The sequence below is a fragment of the Varroa destructor genome, unplaced genomic scaffold (assembly GCF_002443255.2).
Source record: "Varroa destructor unplaced genomic scaffold, Vdes_3.0 BEIS01000003.1, whole genome shotgun sequence".
Classification (NCBI taxonomy): domain Eukaryota; kingdom Metazoa; phylum Arthropoda; class Arachnida; order Mesostigmata; family Varroidae; genus Varroa; species Varroa destructor.
This window is the reverse complement of record NW_019211456.1, coordinates 31,475,166-31,490,073: the sequence shown is the minus strand read 5'-3', so window position 1 is coordinate 31,490,073 and position 14,908 is coordinate 31,475,166. Positions and strand designations below refer to the sequence as shown.

Below are 14,908 nucleotides of genomic sequence, written 5' to 3'. Positions count from 1 at the left end.
AAACGCAATACTATGTGTAGTTCATTTCCCAATGCAATGTATACCCTCTTTGTCCAACGTGTGATTGTACTGTTTACTATCTGTAGAAGTCAACTCATTATTTTAATCGTTTTTATACTTGTCCAACCACAAATGATAGTTTTCCTAATAAACGCCGAGCTTAAAACTGTTACATATATTTACAGGATATTTCCGAAGGGAGAATAATGTAATAATTTTTGTAAAAATTAGCCCATTTTATTTACACAATTATAAGTCAAGTTAAACTAATAGTTAAAGAAAACTGCATTGCACCACATAATTCCTCAGTAGCCCGCATCCATTCATGCTGTCTTCAGACGCATATTGTCACAAAGCGGCTCACTTCCATTAGGGGCCAAAGGTACGGAAGCGACTAACTAATGTTATCTACGCGATGAGCGTTCGGCAGGCCGGGCATGTTGCGTGGCCATGTTGCAACCACTTGTACTGCAATAATAATAAAAAAAGCAAGTTAATGAAGCGGTAATGCCAAATTCAAACACAGAGGTACTACGTTCTCCTTTAAATATTAGGGAAGTTGCTGTATTAATGATTACGAGTCGAAAGAAACTATTACGGTATGGAGCTTGTCGAGAGTGTTATACGAATGTGTGGAGTAAAAATCTATTGGAAGGATGTGTGACGTATGGAAGATACAGTGGGTAAGTTGCGTTCACAAAAAAAGAATCGAGTTTATAAGAGTAAACGAAAACAAATGTTCCTACTTACAATACACGTTTTGTGGAACACTCTCCTGCATGTTCGGCATGGGTAATTTGGTAGTCGGAGAGTCGTCATATGCACAACCGAGAAACAAATACAACATTCTTCACCACCGTTTTCAAGTCTGCGGTCGAGATTTTCTGTAATGTTAATCATGCAAAACATGGTCACTTTCCGATCGTTTTCATGCGCTCTATGGGATAATCTAAAATCATTGATTTACACGAAATGTATTAGGGTTATATATGAATTAACACTATTAGAAAGATAAGCTTAATTTTTTATCTTTATACAGTAGTTGTACTCGTTATGGAATACAATGGCGTTTGCGAAAGCTTACGTTTCCAGTTCGACAATCCCTCCTGGATGGAGCCGTTTTCATTAAGAAACCAACTCAAATTGTAGAGCCATTGACGCCACTTTTGTGCGGACACCGGCACCTGTTCACAGTTGTCTGAAGTAACAAAAAAGCATAAAAGTAAAAAACAAGTTTTCACTGTAATCTTTTGTGCTCCTCTATTAGAAACATCCAAATAAGCCTTAAAAAGGATCATAACAGCAGCTGGCAATCGCCTCAGTCAACATAAGAAACTGGCCTTTCCTGTTTATAATTACGACGTGTTAGCGTCACGTGGTGGTATTATGGCATACGGGCAGGTGGACGGCTACTATCGATATGCTATACTAGTAGAACGGCGATAGCTACTTGAGCTTGTACATTTTGTGCGCTAAATGTTGGGTGCAATAAGATAGGAACAATTATTATCAAGCTAGATCTGATTTAGTGCATTCCCTATCCTGCATAACGATATTTCGATGGGTGGTAGACGTACTTATAATCTGTATTTTCTTAAGTGGATGACATGCATCCATTTGAATAGAAATTTGTATACGCTTCGTGACGTCGTCGAGAATATAGGTTGCTTTGATTTCTCTGGTTGACGGTAGTGCTGCGACCGAGACATTCTCCAGGCGGTGAGATCCACTTCGTACATTGGCCAATTCGCGCTCAATTAATAGCGGTGATACGTATTTGGTCGTTATCTTCTCAACGATTTGGGCCTAGAAATGAATTTTACTATTAACGTTATTCTGATTTTCCGTTTTTAAACACTTTTGGTGGTCAATTATATCTACTGAAAGGACATATCGTTCAATGTACTACTCGTTTTTTTCGCATTTGCGTCTTGATTGTTAAATTTCATGATTCTTTGTGCAAATAGTTCACCTCTTTATAGTCGCTTAGCTGCATGTACCAAGAACGAAGGACTCCGGGCACTAGTGTGCAGATCTGTACTAGTGACCAGCAAATAATATGGACAAGTGTCGTTGGGCGCTCTGCAAAAAAAAAATTTGGACAGGATAAAAAATTAGTGCTCATTCCATGGCTCATCTTGTAAATGCCGTAAGAACACGAATTCCAGCAAATGCATCCCCCCCCCCCACCAAAAACATAGAGGCGCTCTAAGTAAGTGACAATTTGAAGTACAGAAAGTACAAGATAAAAAAAAAACTAGTGAAACTTACCGTCCAAAAGGCCAAAACTAAAAGCGTTAACCGGTGGCTGACGAGGCATAAGAATGAAGAGGTTTCGCAGATAGCGAGCCATGTGATCTTGCTCTTCCAAAAACCGTATATAGAGTGCGCGGACCTTCATATAGATATAGTTACATATACATATAGTTACATTATCGATTGAATTATATAAGTATGTATGAGTAGTTTATAAACGGAAAATATAAAAATTTCTACTTCCTTTAACTCACGAACCGCACAATTAGTGTTGAAATTTTATTTAAAAGAAAAAGTTTTATATATACATATATCCGAGCCCGAACAGGTACCTGTCGCGCGGATTTTACGCAAAATTGAAGAGCAAGCGAGCACGTTAACAGGTATCCGGACACAGCCGTTCGATCTGTGGGTATTAGCGAGGCCTCCGGGAGAGGATCTTCTATTGCATATCGTTTAGTCAGCATGGACATTGAAATTGTAGCGTCCTAGAAAGTAAACAGCAAAGCAAATTAATAATTACAGTTTAACACACAGAATTACATTTAATAATAGAGTTGAGTTGTTCAAACAGCTTAGGGCCAATGCTTTCTCACCAAGATCACCTAAACCAAGGATCGGAAAACATCATTAATCAAAGAATCCATGCGTGATTTCCAAATGTTAGAGGATGCCTTCTTTCGTATTGAAAATATTTACCTTCAAGCACTCAAGAAGCGTCTCATCAATGGGAATCCCTTTTTCATTTCGATCTACTGTAGTACCGTCCTCTAACATATCGTCCTGCTCCTCTACTAATTCATCGTGTTCTCGCGTTGCTTCGCCTACAATTCTAGATTTACATATATACATATATCAATACGTTGCTGAGTACTAATTTTCTGAGTCCGAAGAGTTTACTGGTGGCACTACTTCGATAAATGTATGAATCCCATGGAAAATGCACTCATAAAAAAACATGAAAAGGGCTATTACATATATTACTATTTCTATAAAAAGTCTAAATCATCTATAGCACAAAATAGCCATCTACTTCGATAGTCAATATCCGAAAATTGGGTACTTGCTGAGGCTTTGGTAGAACTTTACGCATCGAAACGACAATCAAAGTTAAAATGAATTATGTCTATATCAGTATACGATGCGCTGTCAAGTACTTTAGAGGTCACCCTGTGCATGCGCAGTTAGTGCAAATGAAACTAAATGGACTGATTCCAGCAGAAAGTGTATGCTGAACATGTTTACGTGAGCAGACTTTAGCATACCGAGATGCAAGCGAGTATGCAGCGAATTGCACGGACAGGGAATCAGTGATCAGTAATCCACAAAGCTGTCCTAAAATTCCGTTAAAGCCCAGCTCATCTCCATTAGTCCAGTGTTTCTTCACCTCTTCCGGATCCATAAATGTGTACGCATGTGCCACACTTTCCAGTACGATGCCAGGAAGTTGAGATAGCTTCTTTGGCGCTATAAGAAGTACAAAATGGGTTATGTAGAGCTTCTAATATCTGAACCACGAGATTTAAGGTTATAGGGCAAGTTTTTCCCGCAACTATTTTAAGCTAATGTGTCTTGGTTTCGATCTATTCACTTAATAACCCTATGCATATAGCAAATAACATTCTGGCCTTATAGAAATTTGACTAAGAATGATTCGGTACGCTGCACGTGCAGTGAAAATTCTACTAACCCATCGTCATTAAAGGTATCAGTGTCTGAACGATAACACTCTGATAGAAGTTTTTCCATTCATGGCGCACTCCGTGAGGAACTTGGTCATTTTCATCTTCTTCCGCGGACAGCTTGCTTATTAGGGAAATTGCCTCCGTGAGCGCTATCCCGCAACCCGTCCATATTCGAGAGGCGACCCTTGTTGGCTCTGAGGCTTTACCGGAGGCCGATGTTGGATTCGTCCATGAAAACGTTTCTACCATTGACGTCAATGTAAGCAAAATGAAGTCCCAATTCAGTGGTTTAAGTGCAGGTCGACAATGAGTCAGGACAGCAATGAAGAACCCACATAGAGCCAAATGGAAGCCAGTCGGGCTAAAATTATATATATCAAAACGATATGAAATATAATCAGTCAAATTTTTGTATACAAATGGTTTAATTAGTATAAATCCATAAATAATAAAACTGCTTTGTTTAAATTTTCTTTTTGTTTTTTAAGAGGATATTTGTAATGCTGTTCAGGTGCGATCCGCGCAATCCATATAGACCATACTATGCTGACCTCCATCGTGCGCAATCAGCATTACTCCAATCCTTATATATATATATATAGTTTTGCTAGGAATATAGAAATACAACGACAGCCGAAATATTCTCCCATGTAACTAAATATCCCACAAGCGTTCATCATAAAGGTTGGATTTACGCCATACATTAGCACATAAATTCACTTTAGCACTAACCTAGAAGCATCAAACAGACCGGGCTGACGTCCTTTAAAGCCCTGCATTGCATTGAGCAACCTCACGGTGTCCAAATCTCGACTCTCGCCAGACGCGCGCCGTAGACACCTATATCAGGCATCAGTCGCAACATAAGTCCATCGATTTCCTAAATTCGACTAACCTTGTAAACTTAAATGTTATATAATCTTTTTACGTCTGGTATTCTAGCCATGAGGCATTTTTGTAGACGGGTTTCGCCAAACTTATCTAGCTTCTTCTTCAACTGACCTGTAAATCAACATGGTAGCAATATTCCGCAATAATCGTTCGGTAAAACTGGAATTCAATTTGTCTTCACGATTACTATGTTAACGCACTCAAAGGATGCTCAGCCACAACTTAGCCACCCACACCACGGTGATCCTTAACAACATTAAACGATAACGTTTGGGAGGGTACCTCGTTACCCTTGAACTTCAACGAGTTATCTTTAAATAGTAGCTTGACGCCTCGCACGTTGTTTCACTGGGATTTTAAAGTATAAAAAAAACAATTATTCATCTGAATTTCAGTTTTAGTTCCTATTACTTTTACTTACCTCGAAGCTAAACAGAGAAGGTTGGGATCTATGAAATCCTCTGAGGCCATTACCTGAGCCACCGTCTCGCTAAGTAGCTGATTCGCTTTCATCTCATCACGTTCGTATTGAATAAATACCTGAAAAAACAAAGTAAAGAGTAGCAATATGAGCAATATCCTACTTCGCTGAAGCAGTTTTAGTATGCCAATAAAATCATATGGTATTTTTGATGAAAATGATACAGAGACAGTTTATTTCGGATTGGATATCACTTATAGATGCTGCTGATCTACCTGTTTTACATCCGGGGGGCAGTCAGTCCAATGCCATACTGAATTTGGTCGGAGCATTTCCACTGAAGCTAATAGTGAGTCAAGCACGAGGTGCCAATGAGCATTTTTTCGACGCGCCAGGTTCATGACTACAGAGGCTGCTCTGGGTGCATCGTCGATGAGGGTGGCTACGACAAATTTGAGTCGAGGCTGCGACTGAAAATGAACTGAAAATTGTTAGATTTGATTCTGCCTCTACAGGAATGCTGTTACTAATGGATAGTTACTATTACTTATTCGAAATAAACAGTCGGAATGCCATAAAGCTGGCTCCACCCATGACCTATTAGTTCTTATATTTTTGGTTTACATTTTTGCTACAATTCAAGCTTTGTTGAGCAAACAACCATGAAACATACTTAAGACCAAAATACAAGGTACAAATTGCACTAGGCCCATCCAACCTAAACTTCAAACTCGTTCAGCTAAAACACATCGGTTGTGTTTTAATACTTAATAAAAAATTATTTCTATATGGGAAAAGCATATAGTAACAGCAACGCGAGCCAAAGAAGCATAGATCCGAGAGCTATTTGGAAATTAGAAAGAAAAACTACGCATGTTTGTGAGCACGCCCGCATGACGTATTGGTCTTTACTTACCTCAACAAAATTAGCTAACAGAAGGAAGTTGATATCTATTAGATGGACCGCTTTCTTTGAAGCACACACTTCTAGCAGAATCTGACACGTGTTTCGTAGAACTTCACCTATAGAGTAAACATTAAAATACCATTAGATTCCTGGATAGCTATGATCAGTCTCTGGAATCGAGTGCTATTGGTTTAAGAAACGAAATATTGAAGGCACTAATGCGGATTGAGATAATCTATACTTACCGGGGTTCTCCAAGTAATCGCCATCCGAAAGGATAACAGGTCCTTCGCCTCTTGTTAAGGCCAAGCTTTGAGCGTGATCTCCAATCCTAGTTCGAAAACACCGCGAAGGTAAGAGCCAAACCTCAAATGGTTTTACATGGTATATGTAAATGGTATATATTAAGGAACAAAAAACCCTTAAGACATTTCCTTACCGATTCTCAACGCAGATGGTTTCTAGCTCCGAAGAGGACGGCACCAACCTCTTGAGAAAAGTTAGGTCATCCTCGTCATCACCGACCAGCTCAAAAGAGGCTCGAGTCAGATATTTACTGAAACATACGGGTGAATATAGAGACTGACTCAAGACATGAGGAACTGTAGATGGCATTCAATAAGCTATACTTGCACAAGTCTAGCCAATTTGCACTAGGAAGTAAAAAAGATATGCTTTTGTTAGTAAGGAAAAAAACTGTAGTAGATGGATGAGAAATATTTTTTTTTATCAAAAATATGCTGAGGATTGTTTTGGCCTATATATGTGTGTATAATTAGCTCTTCCTAAATACTTACACTTGACCCTCTGAGGCATGGCATATTCTCATTTTGATGTCATCAATCAAACTGAGTCGACAGTTCAGGGCCACTGTCCTACTTTTCTGGACATTGTCTTGGACCAGTTCATAGACAGAATGAGCCAAAGCACCAGCCCAAACATCTTTGAGACGGTTCGCCACCTGTTCAGGACCTTCGATATCCTCCGTAAGTGTTGACGTTGAGGGTGCTTCGCCGTTTTGTCTGTTGCTAATGCTGGAATCAGCCCCTGCTAATTCTCCCCATTCTAGACTGGCTTCGTAGGTAGCTTTAATCAAAGTCGACATGTCCTAAAACAGAACCCATAGAATCGAAAATGAACTCGTGTTAGACCGTTTTATTGCTAAACGGATATTGGTAAAAAGCCTAAATTCGAATTTCGCAGTTAACAATACGTCAACAAAGGACAAACAACAAAGAACAAAAAAAAGGTAAAGAATTATTTTTAGAATTGGTACTGATTCGCTCGCAACAACGTAACGTTCGGGCCTTTTGTCATATACCAGATCTTAGAGATCAACTTACCGGCAAAGTCCACACATCACTACTCAAATCGAAGAGCGAATGCACAACCTCACAAAACTGAAGGAGTTCTTCAGACAAATCGGGAAGTGCTGCAGCTAAATCTGTAAATTCCTTTGGAGATATACCAGTCACCGTCTCGACGAGTTTCTGTATTAACCACTTAACAATAGCTTCTAAAAGGATTCAAACACAACAACAACAACAACAATAACGAGAACTAATTGATTGTCAAAGGAAATTTACTCAAATCCATCGCGTCTTAACAGCACATATCCATCCAGATAACCCACTGCTTACAAGTAAAGCAAATCTATAATTTAGGAAAATTGTTTGATGACTCCATACCAGGAAAGAGTTGAAGATCCGTTTTTCCACAGAGGTGCAAACAGGCCTGAAGGACGTCCCACTTTGATGGGCCTTGCACGGCTTCATCAAGTGCTTTCTGAAAGGACTTCCTCTTGAAATAGTCTCGGAGAAGCGGAGTACTTTGCGCATCGCATTCAAAAGCTTCAGACAAGATCACCAACAGGAGGTCGTTTGAACGCTAAGGACACATCGCAAAATTAATGATTAAAAAAATACTCATGCAAAAACTTAATCTAGTAAAAATCCATAAATGTTTTTGAAAGGCGAATTCAATTGAACTTTTAGTTCTAATTTAAGACCTTGTGCACTTATTGGCTGTTCTCTTAGCAAGTTTCTTAGCATGGTCGATTTGATTCATTGTACTAGCTGCAAAGCCTTTCCTCCACGCCGGCATATACTGGTGTGACCATAAATTAACATGAGTCTATAAAATTTTGCATAATACTTCCGGTGGTACCTCTTCAAGGGCGTTAATAGTAAGACCGTTCTCACTACCCGATTCTTTGACAGCCGCAACTCGAAGAATCACCTTCACCGCTGCTGGTGCCAGCTCTTCATGTTCTTCAAGCAAGACCTCTATTTCCGACGACAATGTACGTCCTAAAAGTACCATCTGAGAAGAGTAGCGCATCATATTTTTAGATTTTCTATTGGACTGCTATTAATATGATGACCTAGGATGTTCATATTGTGATTATGATATAACTGTAATGTAAAATCTAAGTAGTTGGAAACTTAACCTTGACAACAGGGATAGTTCATGAATTTTTCTTTGGTTTGCTATCTCATAACGATTTCAGTTACAGCATATTTAGAAGCATTCGCACACGGAAAATGAATGAAGAATTCTATGGTATTGCGTAGAGCGAAAGTGTCACAAATAAAGAAGAGTCCTCTAACTATTATCTGTAATGTTTACTTTGGGTATAGAAAAATGAAGCATGAAGGAATGAAAAGCAACCTTGTCTATAGTCTCTTATAGAACATCGCCATAGAAAACAGATAAAACATTTCCGAATAGACCTACTTTTTCAAAAGTCCTGAGGAACTCGGCGTTCGAGCAACTATAGGAAAACAGGTCACTGAAAAGGTTAACAATCTCAACCGACGGCTTGGAGCGCACAGTGTTCAAAAGATAGCCGAGAAAACGTTGACAAATACCGGAGTACCGCGAACTAGAGAACGGGTTATTATGGTTCCGAAATCCGGGTCGCTTGGTTCCACTGGATACTCCGCTTTCGACAGAAGACTCCTTTATACTCACACAATGTTCTTTAGAAGGACCAAAACGAACTTCTTTACGAGCCTGCTGAATGGAATAGAAATGACGGGTAATTAATTAACTAATTTAGATCTAACCTTCACTTGTGATTTATATAGAATAGGGAAGCATCTATCTACATTAACATATTTTTTACATGAAGGTGAATCAGGTGTATGAGCGCATCACACTTACTTTTCTAGGGAAACCGTCTGCTTTTGCCTTTTCGTGGTACGTATTGAGATCGTAGTAGAACTTTTTTAGCATTTTCAAGGAATTAGAGTCCAATGCTTCAACAGATAAGGAGTAGATATTTTCCCAAATGGATTCTGCAATTAACATATGCATATTGAATGTCGTAATAGCATGTTTTATTCGTGTGTTGCACATAAAATGTTCTAATCTGTTCATGGTTCTCTCACATTGACTATTGGTTGTTAGCATTTTCGAGTCCTCTGAATATCTTAGATATCGATTACGTTATACTTGAGGCTTTATTTTCTACCCTGAATCATCGTGTCCAACGAGGTTAGCCTCCAGCAAAAAATATTCTAACTGAGGTACACGGCAAACAACAGATTTCGTAGAAATGCAAATCCAAGTTTTGGATTAGAGTTTTAGGCTGCACTAAAGATGTTTATTGCGAACTTTTAATAGGTTCCACATCATGAAAAATAATGTTTGGAAATACAAACCAACGGCGGTGTATTTTTCGTTGTCTGTAGGAATCGCAGCTGTGCTATCTTCTTTACTTTTAAGCGACTTCTTTTCAAGGAATAAGACCAGGTCTTGTAAGTCAGCAAAAATACAGGAATCACTCATTCGTGAAGACCAATCGGATGCAGAATCGGATGAGATAAGTAGCGATCGCAGGATGGGAACCAACTGAGAAAATCAGAAGCAAAGTTCCGGATCGCGGAAAAAAGCAGCAGTTGAAGTCAAGTTTCAAAGAACTCGTAGAAATGTATTAATCACTTATGTGGATTAATGCTGAAATGTGCATCAAACGTTTCAGGCTCATAGTGACTAATGATTTATTCTCTAGCGAATCGGGTGCTTGTAAGAGATTCTGTATCTAATGAATAACTTGGGTAAGATTCCATTTCGAAATATAGCAAAGAATCGGTGGCATTGAATGTGATGGTAACACATACATGGTCGTTATAGACCTTCAGAATGTCGCTGGCCGTCTCAGCATGGTGGACCATTTCGTAGCGGATACATTCCATAAAGGCTGTGGAAGTTGCATTGAGTTCAGTTAATGCCGTAGTACAAGTAACTCCTGTCATTAATCCTTCACGAAGATTAGCTAAAATCTGGTCACGGTACCTGGTCAAAAAAAGAAACAAAACTTGACGTTAGCGTCATGTACTACGCTTACCAAAGCAGCAGCGCACTCTAGGGTTGTATTAAAGTTTGTGTCACAGTGCGTTTCACTTAAAATATACGTCATTGATCTCTTGATTTCTGTTCCGAAGTGGTCATTGACCGGTGTATTTCGGCTGAACTGAAGATGTTTATGAACTTACCTTTCCTTCTCTGGAATTTGTGTGTAGAAAAGCAGGAAAATCGGAAAAATTGCCGAAGCGTTTCCAAATGCACGGCTGTTCAAGAAAGTTTTCAGTTGAGGCATAAAAGCCTTCTGCAGATTGATATACTGCCAGCAATTGGGGTGAGTCCTAAGCAGTTGGAGAGATGCTTCCCAGATTGTTAAGCAAAGCGTTGGATCCTGCGAAATGTTACCAATAACACGGCAATACTTACTGCACACAAATGAGTTATTTGACCAAACTAAAAAGAACAAAACTGACATCTAAATTGCAATAATTGAGCTCTTGGAAAACTTCAAATTATTAGAGTTTATCGTTTGACAGCTCAACGAAAAATTTAAGCTTATAGAAAAATAATGAACAACACTGTAATTGAGAACCTCTAGTAAGAGTATGACCACCAAAACACGCAAAAATGTTTTGTTGACGACAACACACCTGTTCTGCGAGACAACAAAGGGTGATTTTGGTGACCTTTTCCAAGTCAGCGATCATATTCGCTGCGATTGTGGATTGAAGGAGTCGATAGAAAGCTTTTTTAACTAAAGACTCAGTATGTTTAGCGAATTTCCAAAATCTGGGGTCATTAGTTAACTCCTCTATCTTTGGATTAAGCTGAAATTTCAGATTAAAACCAGATTAATTAAGCTTCCTGGTGCGGCTTAGTTTTATAATATAGCTAATATTTTGTAAAATTACTAGTAGTATAATAAAAAGATACGGTGTAACCAAATTTTACTTGCTAATCCTTCACTACATGACTGCAATACATTTCCCTTCCCAATAAGTCTAGTGTAAATTTTAAATAAAGAATCCATACAAGTTATTCGAACAAACCTGATCCTTTACTTTGGCACTGCGCTCAGGTGAATTGTCATTTTGCAAGATAACATCAATAACGTAGGCTGTCGCCAGAAAAGCTCCGTTTAACATTCTCGCAAGCTTAGCTCTTTTCTCGTTTTGGTCGAGCTCAGCGTTATCGGGAACTGTTGCCACCGTCAAATTAAACAGGATCTCACGGAATTGCTAAGAGGATGAAAATACCGTATAAACCCAACTGCTATTGAAACTGAAGATGGTATTAAACAAAAGAAACTCCCACGGCCTTTTTTAATTTTTCATGTTTTTAATGTCACAATTTTACCGACAAGAGAAAAGTAACAGGTTGAACTTCCAAAATATTTTTTTTCTTCATATTTTATTCACATTGGTAATGAAACGCAAGAATAAATTCTGGGTTTGCTTTGTCAAGGAAACTTACAAATAAAGTGTCCTTCAAATAGAAAAGAAATACATCCGCGTGTTTGTGGACTGGAAACACCGTTTCGAAGCCGCAGCGAGCGGCTGACGCTGCCGGAGCATAAACGTCGTACATTCCTGCCAACCAGGTGGCCAATACGCCCTTCAGAAATGGTGCTAAATTGCGTCCTGTCATGACGCAAATTTGTTTGTGGGCTAAGAAGGTAGCTTCTCTAATCCGACGATCGGCGTCCTGAAGGCAAATAGCAAAAAACAGAAGGCACGTTAACGTTACAAAAGGAAATAATTTTTTTAGGAAATACAATGTTTTAAAAGATCGTTCCATGATTTTGTATGACGTGATGTTATACTCTTGTAGCGAAAATTTCGCAGGCGAAAACACTAACCAATCAGTTTTATGCTACACGCTTGATACGGTCCTTACAGCTCTTTTAGTTAAGCACTGCATATAACATAAGGTTCATTCTTACAAGTATAACCTACCACAGCTAATCTGTTGAAATTCCTGGTCCAAAATGGTAGCATTCCCATAATACTTTCTTGCGTCTTATTCTCCAAAAGACCCATGATTTGTTGGAGAGCCTTGAGCCGTGTTGTTGGATCTTTTTTCCAAAGCCTCCTAATCGCAAGACGAAAGTCTTCGTCGACAGTCGCTTCAACCTCCGAATCTAAATACAGATACTGATTTTATAACACGTTGCTGGACATTACATCCATGTCCACGTCAAAAAAATTAAGTCAACTCGTTTCTTACCTAGATTAGAAGCAGAGGCCAATGTCGAAAAGAATGCTGTCATCGGAGGAAGTTGCCTATCTCCAGATGACAGTAGTGCTGCTGATCTCTCCGAGTTAGCCGCCTACCAAATCCAGAATTTGTACGAAATAACAGATTGATGATTAAAGCACAACGCGGCACTAAACAGTTAGTGAAATGTCATATACACTTTAAGGCTTCAAACAATATGAATTACACCGCTTTAGTCTGATGGCTTTCGCCGTTTTATGTCGACAGCAGCTTTGTTTCTAAACGCAACACCAATTTATCTAGCATTGGGTAGTTATGTTAAATCAGCCCTATCACCTTCATCTATTATATACAATATTTATCCAATGTGATATCTCTTATATTGCATCCTCCTGTATACTTATATGGCCGCCTTTTGCGCTTGCCTTTCAGTTGCAACGCTCAAAAAGTTTTATCTGAGAAAAAATGGAATATCGCAACACTTTGATCACGTAGGCTCACTCGGTGTAGGTATGTGGTCGGAATCTTCCGTATCACTACTGCGTCCGGCAGGTACCATCCTTTTAGAAGAGAAAGTGGAAACGACTGCCGCAAGACTTAACAGGAGTATGTTGTCGCGAAGAAAAATCATATACACACTGTGATCTAGTTAACATGACATAGTTACTTCGCAGTAAGTGACGAAAAGCAAATTTAGTGTTTTTTTTTTTTTTATAGGGAATACGGTTCTTCATCCATAAGATGTGGCAAAAAACTGTAGCTTTAACACCACAGTACAATATGAGAGCAATTCAATAATATCCCGTTGTAGAGATAAGTCTTGACAATGTTAAAACAATACATAGGTGTGATTTGTACGTATTTTGAGTCAGTACACAGCGTTCATTAGAGCAATTTCTATGTTAATCCCAATATTCCTGTTACCGGAGTGTTGCAGAGTTTTACAAACGGTATAAGGAATAATCGCATTACTTCAAAATACCTGCCAATTCACACGTCATACACAAGTCTGCGAAGAGTTTTAGCCGGTGTAGATGTCCAATAACGCGCTAATTTATGAAAAACCTCAGAAAAAAAAAAAACTTCTTGCTCACGTTCGTCTGTAAGCATTTGCGAACATACTCGCTGGACATTAGAATAATATCAAATCTCGCCACGCAGTGAGAACTGCTCTGCTTATGCTAATGACAAGAGAAATACAGATGTAAAATAAAACATCGTGCTGTTTTATTTTTCATCTATATATATATATATCTGGTGGCGACTCATCCACCTACGGGACAGAATTCATGTACCTAATCTACAAACTGGTTGATCCGAAGCCGCCAAAGTGCTCATAAAGCGAGATCACAATTTACGAAAGGATGCAACTTTTTATAGGGAAAAAAAAAGATAACCAAAAATAACAAAGTCGATATTCAGTCACTTTTTTCATGACAAATACTCAGTTCGGGTAATAACGAAAAAGAAGCCTGTTCACCAGTTCCTTGGATGAAACTCATCGTACATGACATAAGCGTAGTAGTTCGAAAACGATACCGTGTTTTTTGGGATTCGGGGAACACCAAGTCAGAGACGCGATCCTTTTTATAAACATTCCTACAGCTTCGGCCTTTTGCCGCATAAATCTATCGAAATTTTATGTAAGCAGTGCCCACTTTCAAAACGTAGAATTAGCATCAGACGTCTAAATAAGCTTAAACTAACGTGCACGAAGATATTAGAGTCATTACCTTAGCGTTTCCTTTGGTTCGTGGAACATGCTGTTTCTTCACCATGTTGGCACGTATTCCCAAGACTCTAGCGAGTACCAATTTTTCAATAATCAGCACAGTAAATACGGTAGAATAGCAGTGTCTCTTGTAGGGTACAATTCCGTCAAAAATGTGCTTGTCAGTCAAACATATGCAGGGTAGTAGGGTGGTAGATGTCCTACGTGGTCAGCTGTGTTTACGTTTAGCGCCACACTAGTAAACTTGCGTGTGCTGATGGAACTGAGCGGCGCCTAAAAGCCTAGTCGGTTTAAACAGAATGCACAGAAAGCTTCATAATGCGAATTTAGCATTTTACAACGTATGACAATAGTTGCATTTAGCTATCAGTAGAATGCTGTACGTCATATTTGCTTCTTACAAGAGTGGTTAAACTTGCGAAATATGACATAGATTTTGTATTGTCTATTGCTCCAGTGTGTTTACTATGGTCGGAACAGCTGCATAGATG

The 14,908-nt window shown here is 38.9% G+C and overlaps 1 protein-coding gene across 4 annotated transcripts in view; it reads right to left on the bottom strand.

Moving 5' to 3' along the window:
- Ltn1 (E3 ubiquitin-protein ligase listerin) overlaps window positions 1-14,908 on the bottom strand; it is a 17,184-nt gene extending 2,276 nt beyond the window's left edge. The window contains exons 1-31 of one of the 4 annotated variants that reach the window (XR_015323093.1): window positions 14,419-14,904; window positions 12,695-12,797; window positions 12,424-12,608; window positions 11,942-12,172; window positions 11,518-11,706; window positions 11,119-11,295; window positions 10,660-10,859; window positions 10,285-10,459; window positions 9,826-10,015; window positions 9,326-9,459; window positions 8,897-9,178; window positions 8,327-8,482; window positions 7,849-8,047; window positions 7,504-7,676; window positions 6,958-7,268; window positions 6,600-6,716; window positions 6,406-6,491; window positions 6,170-6,276; window positions 5,529-5,723; window positions 5,254-5,372; window positions 4,674-4,781; window positions 3,947-4,302; window positions 3,522-3,723; window positions 2,956-3,088; window positions 2,589-2,744; window positions 2,272-2,395; window positions 1,973-2,082; window positions 1,578-1,806; window positions 1,085-1,198; window positions 751-884; window positions 295-468 (exon numbers count right to left, since the gene is read on the bottom strand). Coding sequence is in view for 3 of the 4 variants with exons in the window: in XM_086982676.1 (XP_086838802.1) it covers window positions 409-468; window positions 751-884; window positions 1,085-1,198; window positions 1,578-1,806; window positions 1,973-2,082; window positions 2,272-2,395; window positions 2,589-2,744; window positions 2,956-3,088; window positions 3,522-3,723; window positions 3,947-4,302; window positions 4,674-4,781; window positions 5,254-5,372; window positions 5,529-5,723; window positions 6,170-6,276; window positions 6,406-6,491; window positions 6,600-6,716; window positions 6,958-7,268; window positions 7,504-7,676; window positions 7,849-8,047; window positions 8,327-8,482; window positions 8,897-9,178; window positions 9,326-9,459; window positions 9,826-10,015; window positions 10,285-10,459; window positions 10,660-10,859; window positions 11,119-11,295; window positions 11,518-11,706; window positions 11,942-12,172; window positions 12,424-12,608; window positions 12,695-12,797; window positions 14,419-14,463 (5,100 nt within the window). In the remaining variant the exon portion in view is untranslated. Of the gene's footprint in view, window positions 1-212; window positions 469-750; window positions 885-1,084; window positions 1,199-1,577; window positions 1,807-1,972; window positions 2,083-2,271; window positions 2,396-2,588; window positions 2,745-2,955; window positions 3,089-3,521; window positions 3,724-3,946; window positions 4,303-4,673; window positions 4,782-5,253; window positions 5,373-5,528; window positions 5,724-6,169; window positions 6,277-6,405; window positions 6,492-6,599; window positions 6,717-6,957; window positions 7,269-7,503; window positions 7,677-7,848; window positions 8,048-8,326; window positions 8,483-8,896; window positions 9,179-9,325; window positions 9,460-9,825; window positions 10,016-10,284; window positions 10,460-10,659; window positions 10,860-11,118; window positions 11,296-11,517; window positions 11,707-11,941; window positions 12,173-12,423; window positions 12,609-12,694; window positions 12,798-14,418 lie in introns of those variants that run through there. The other 3 variants (XM_022800500.2, XM_086982676.1, XM_022800499.2) reach the window with 3 other exon arrangements.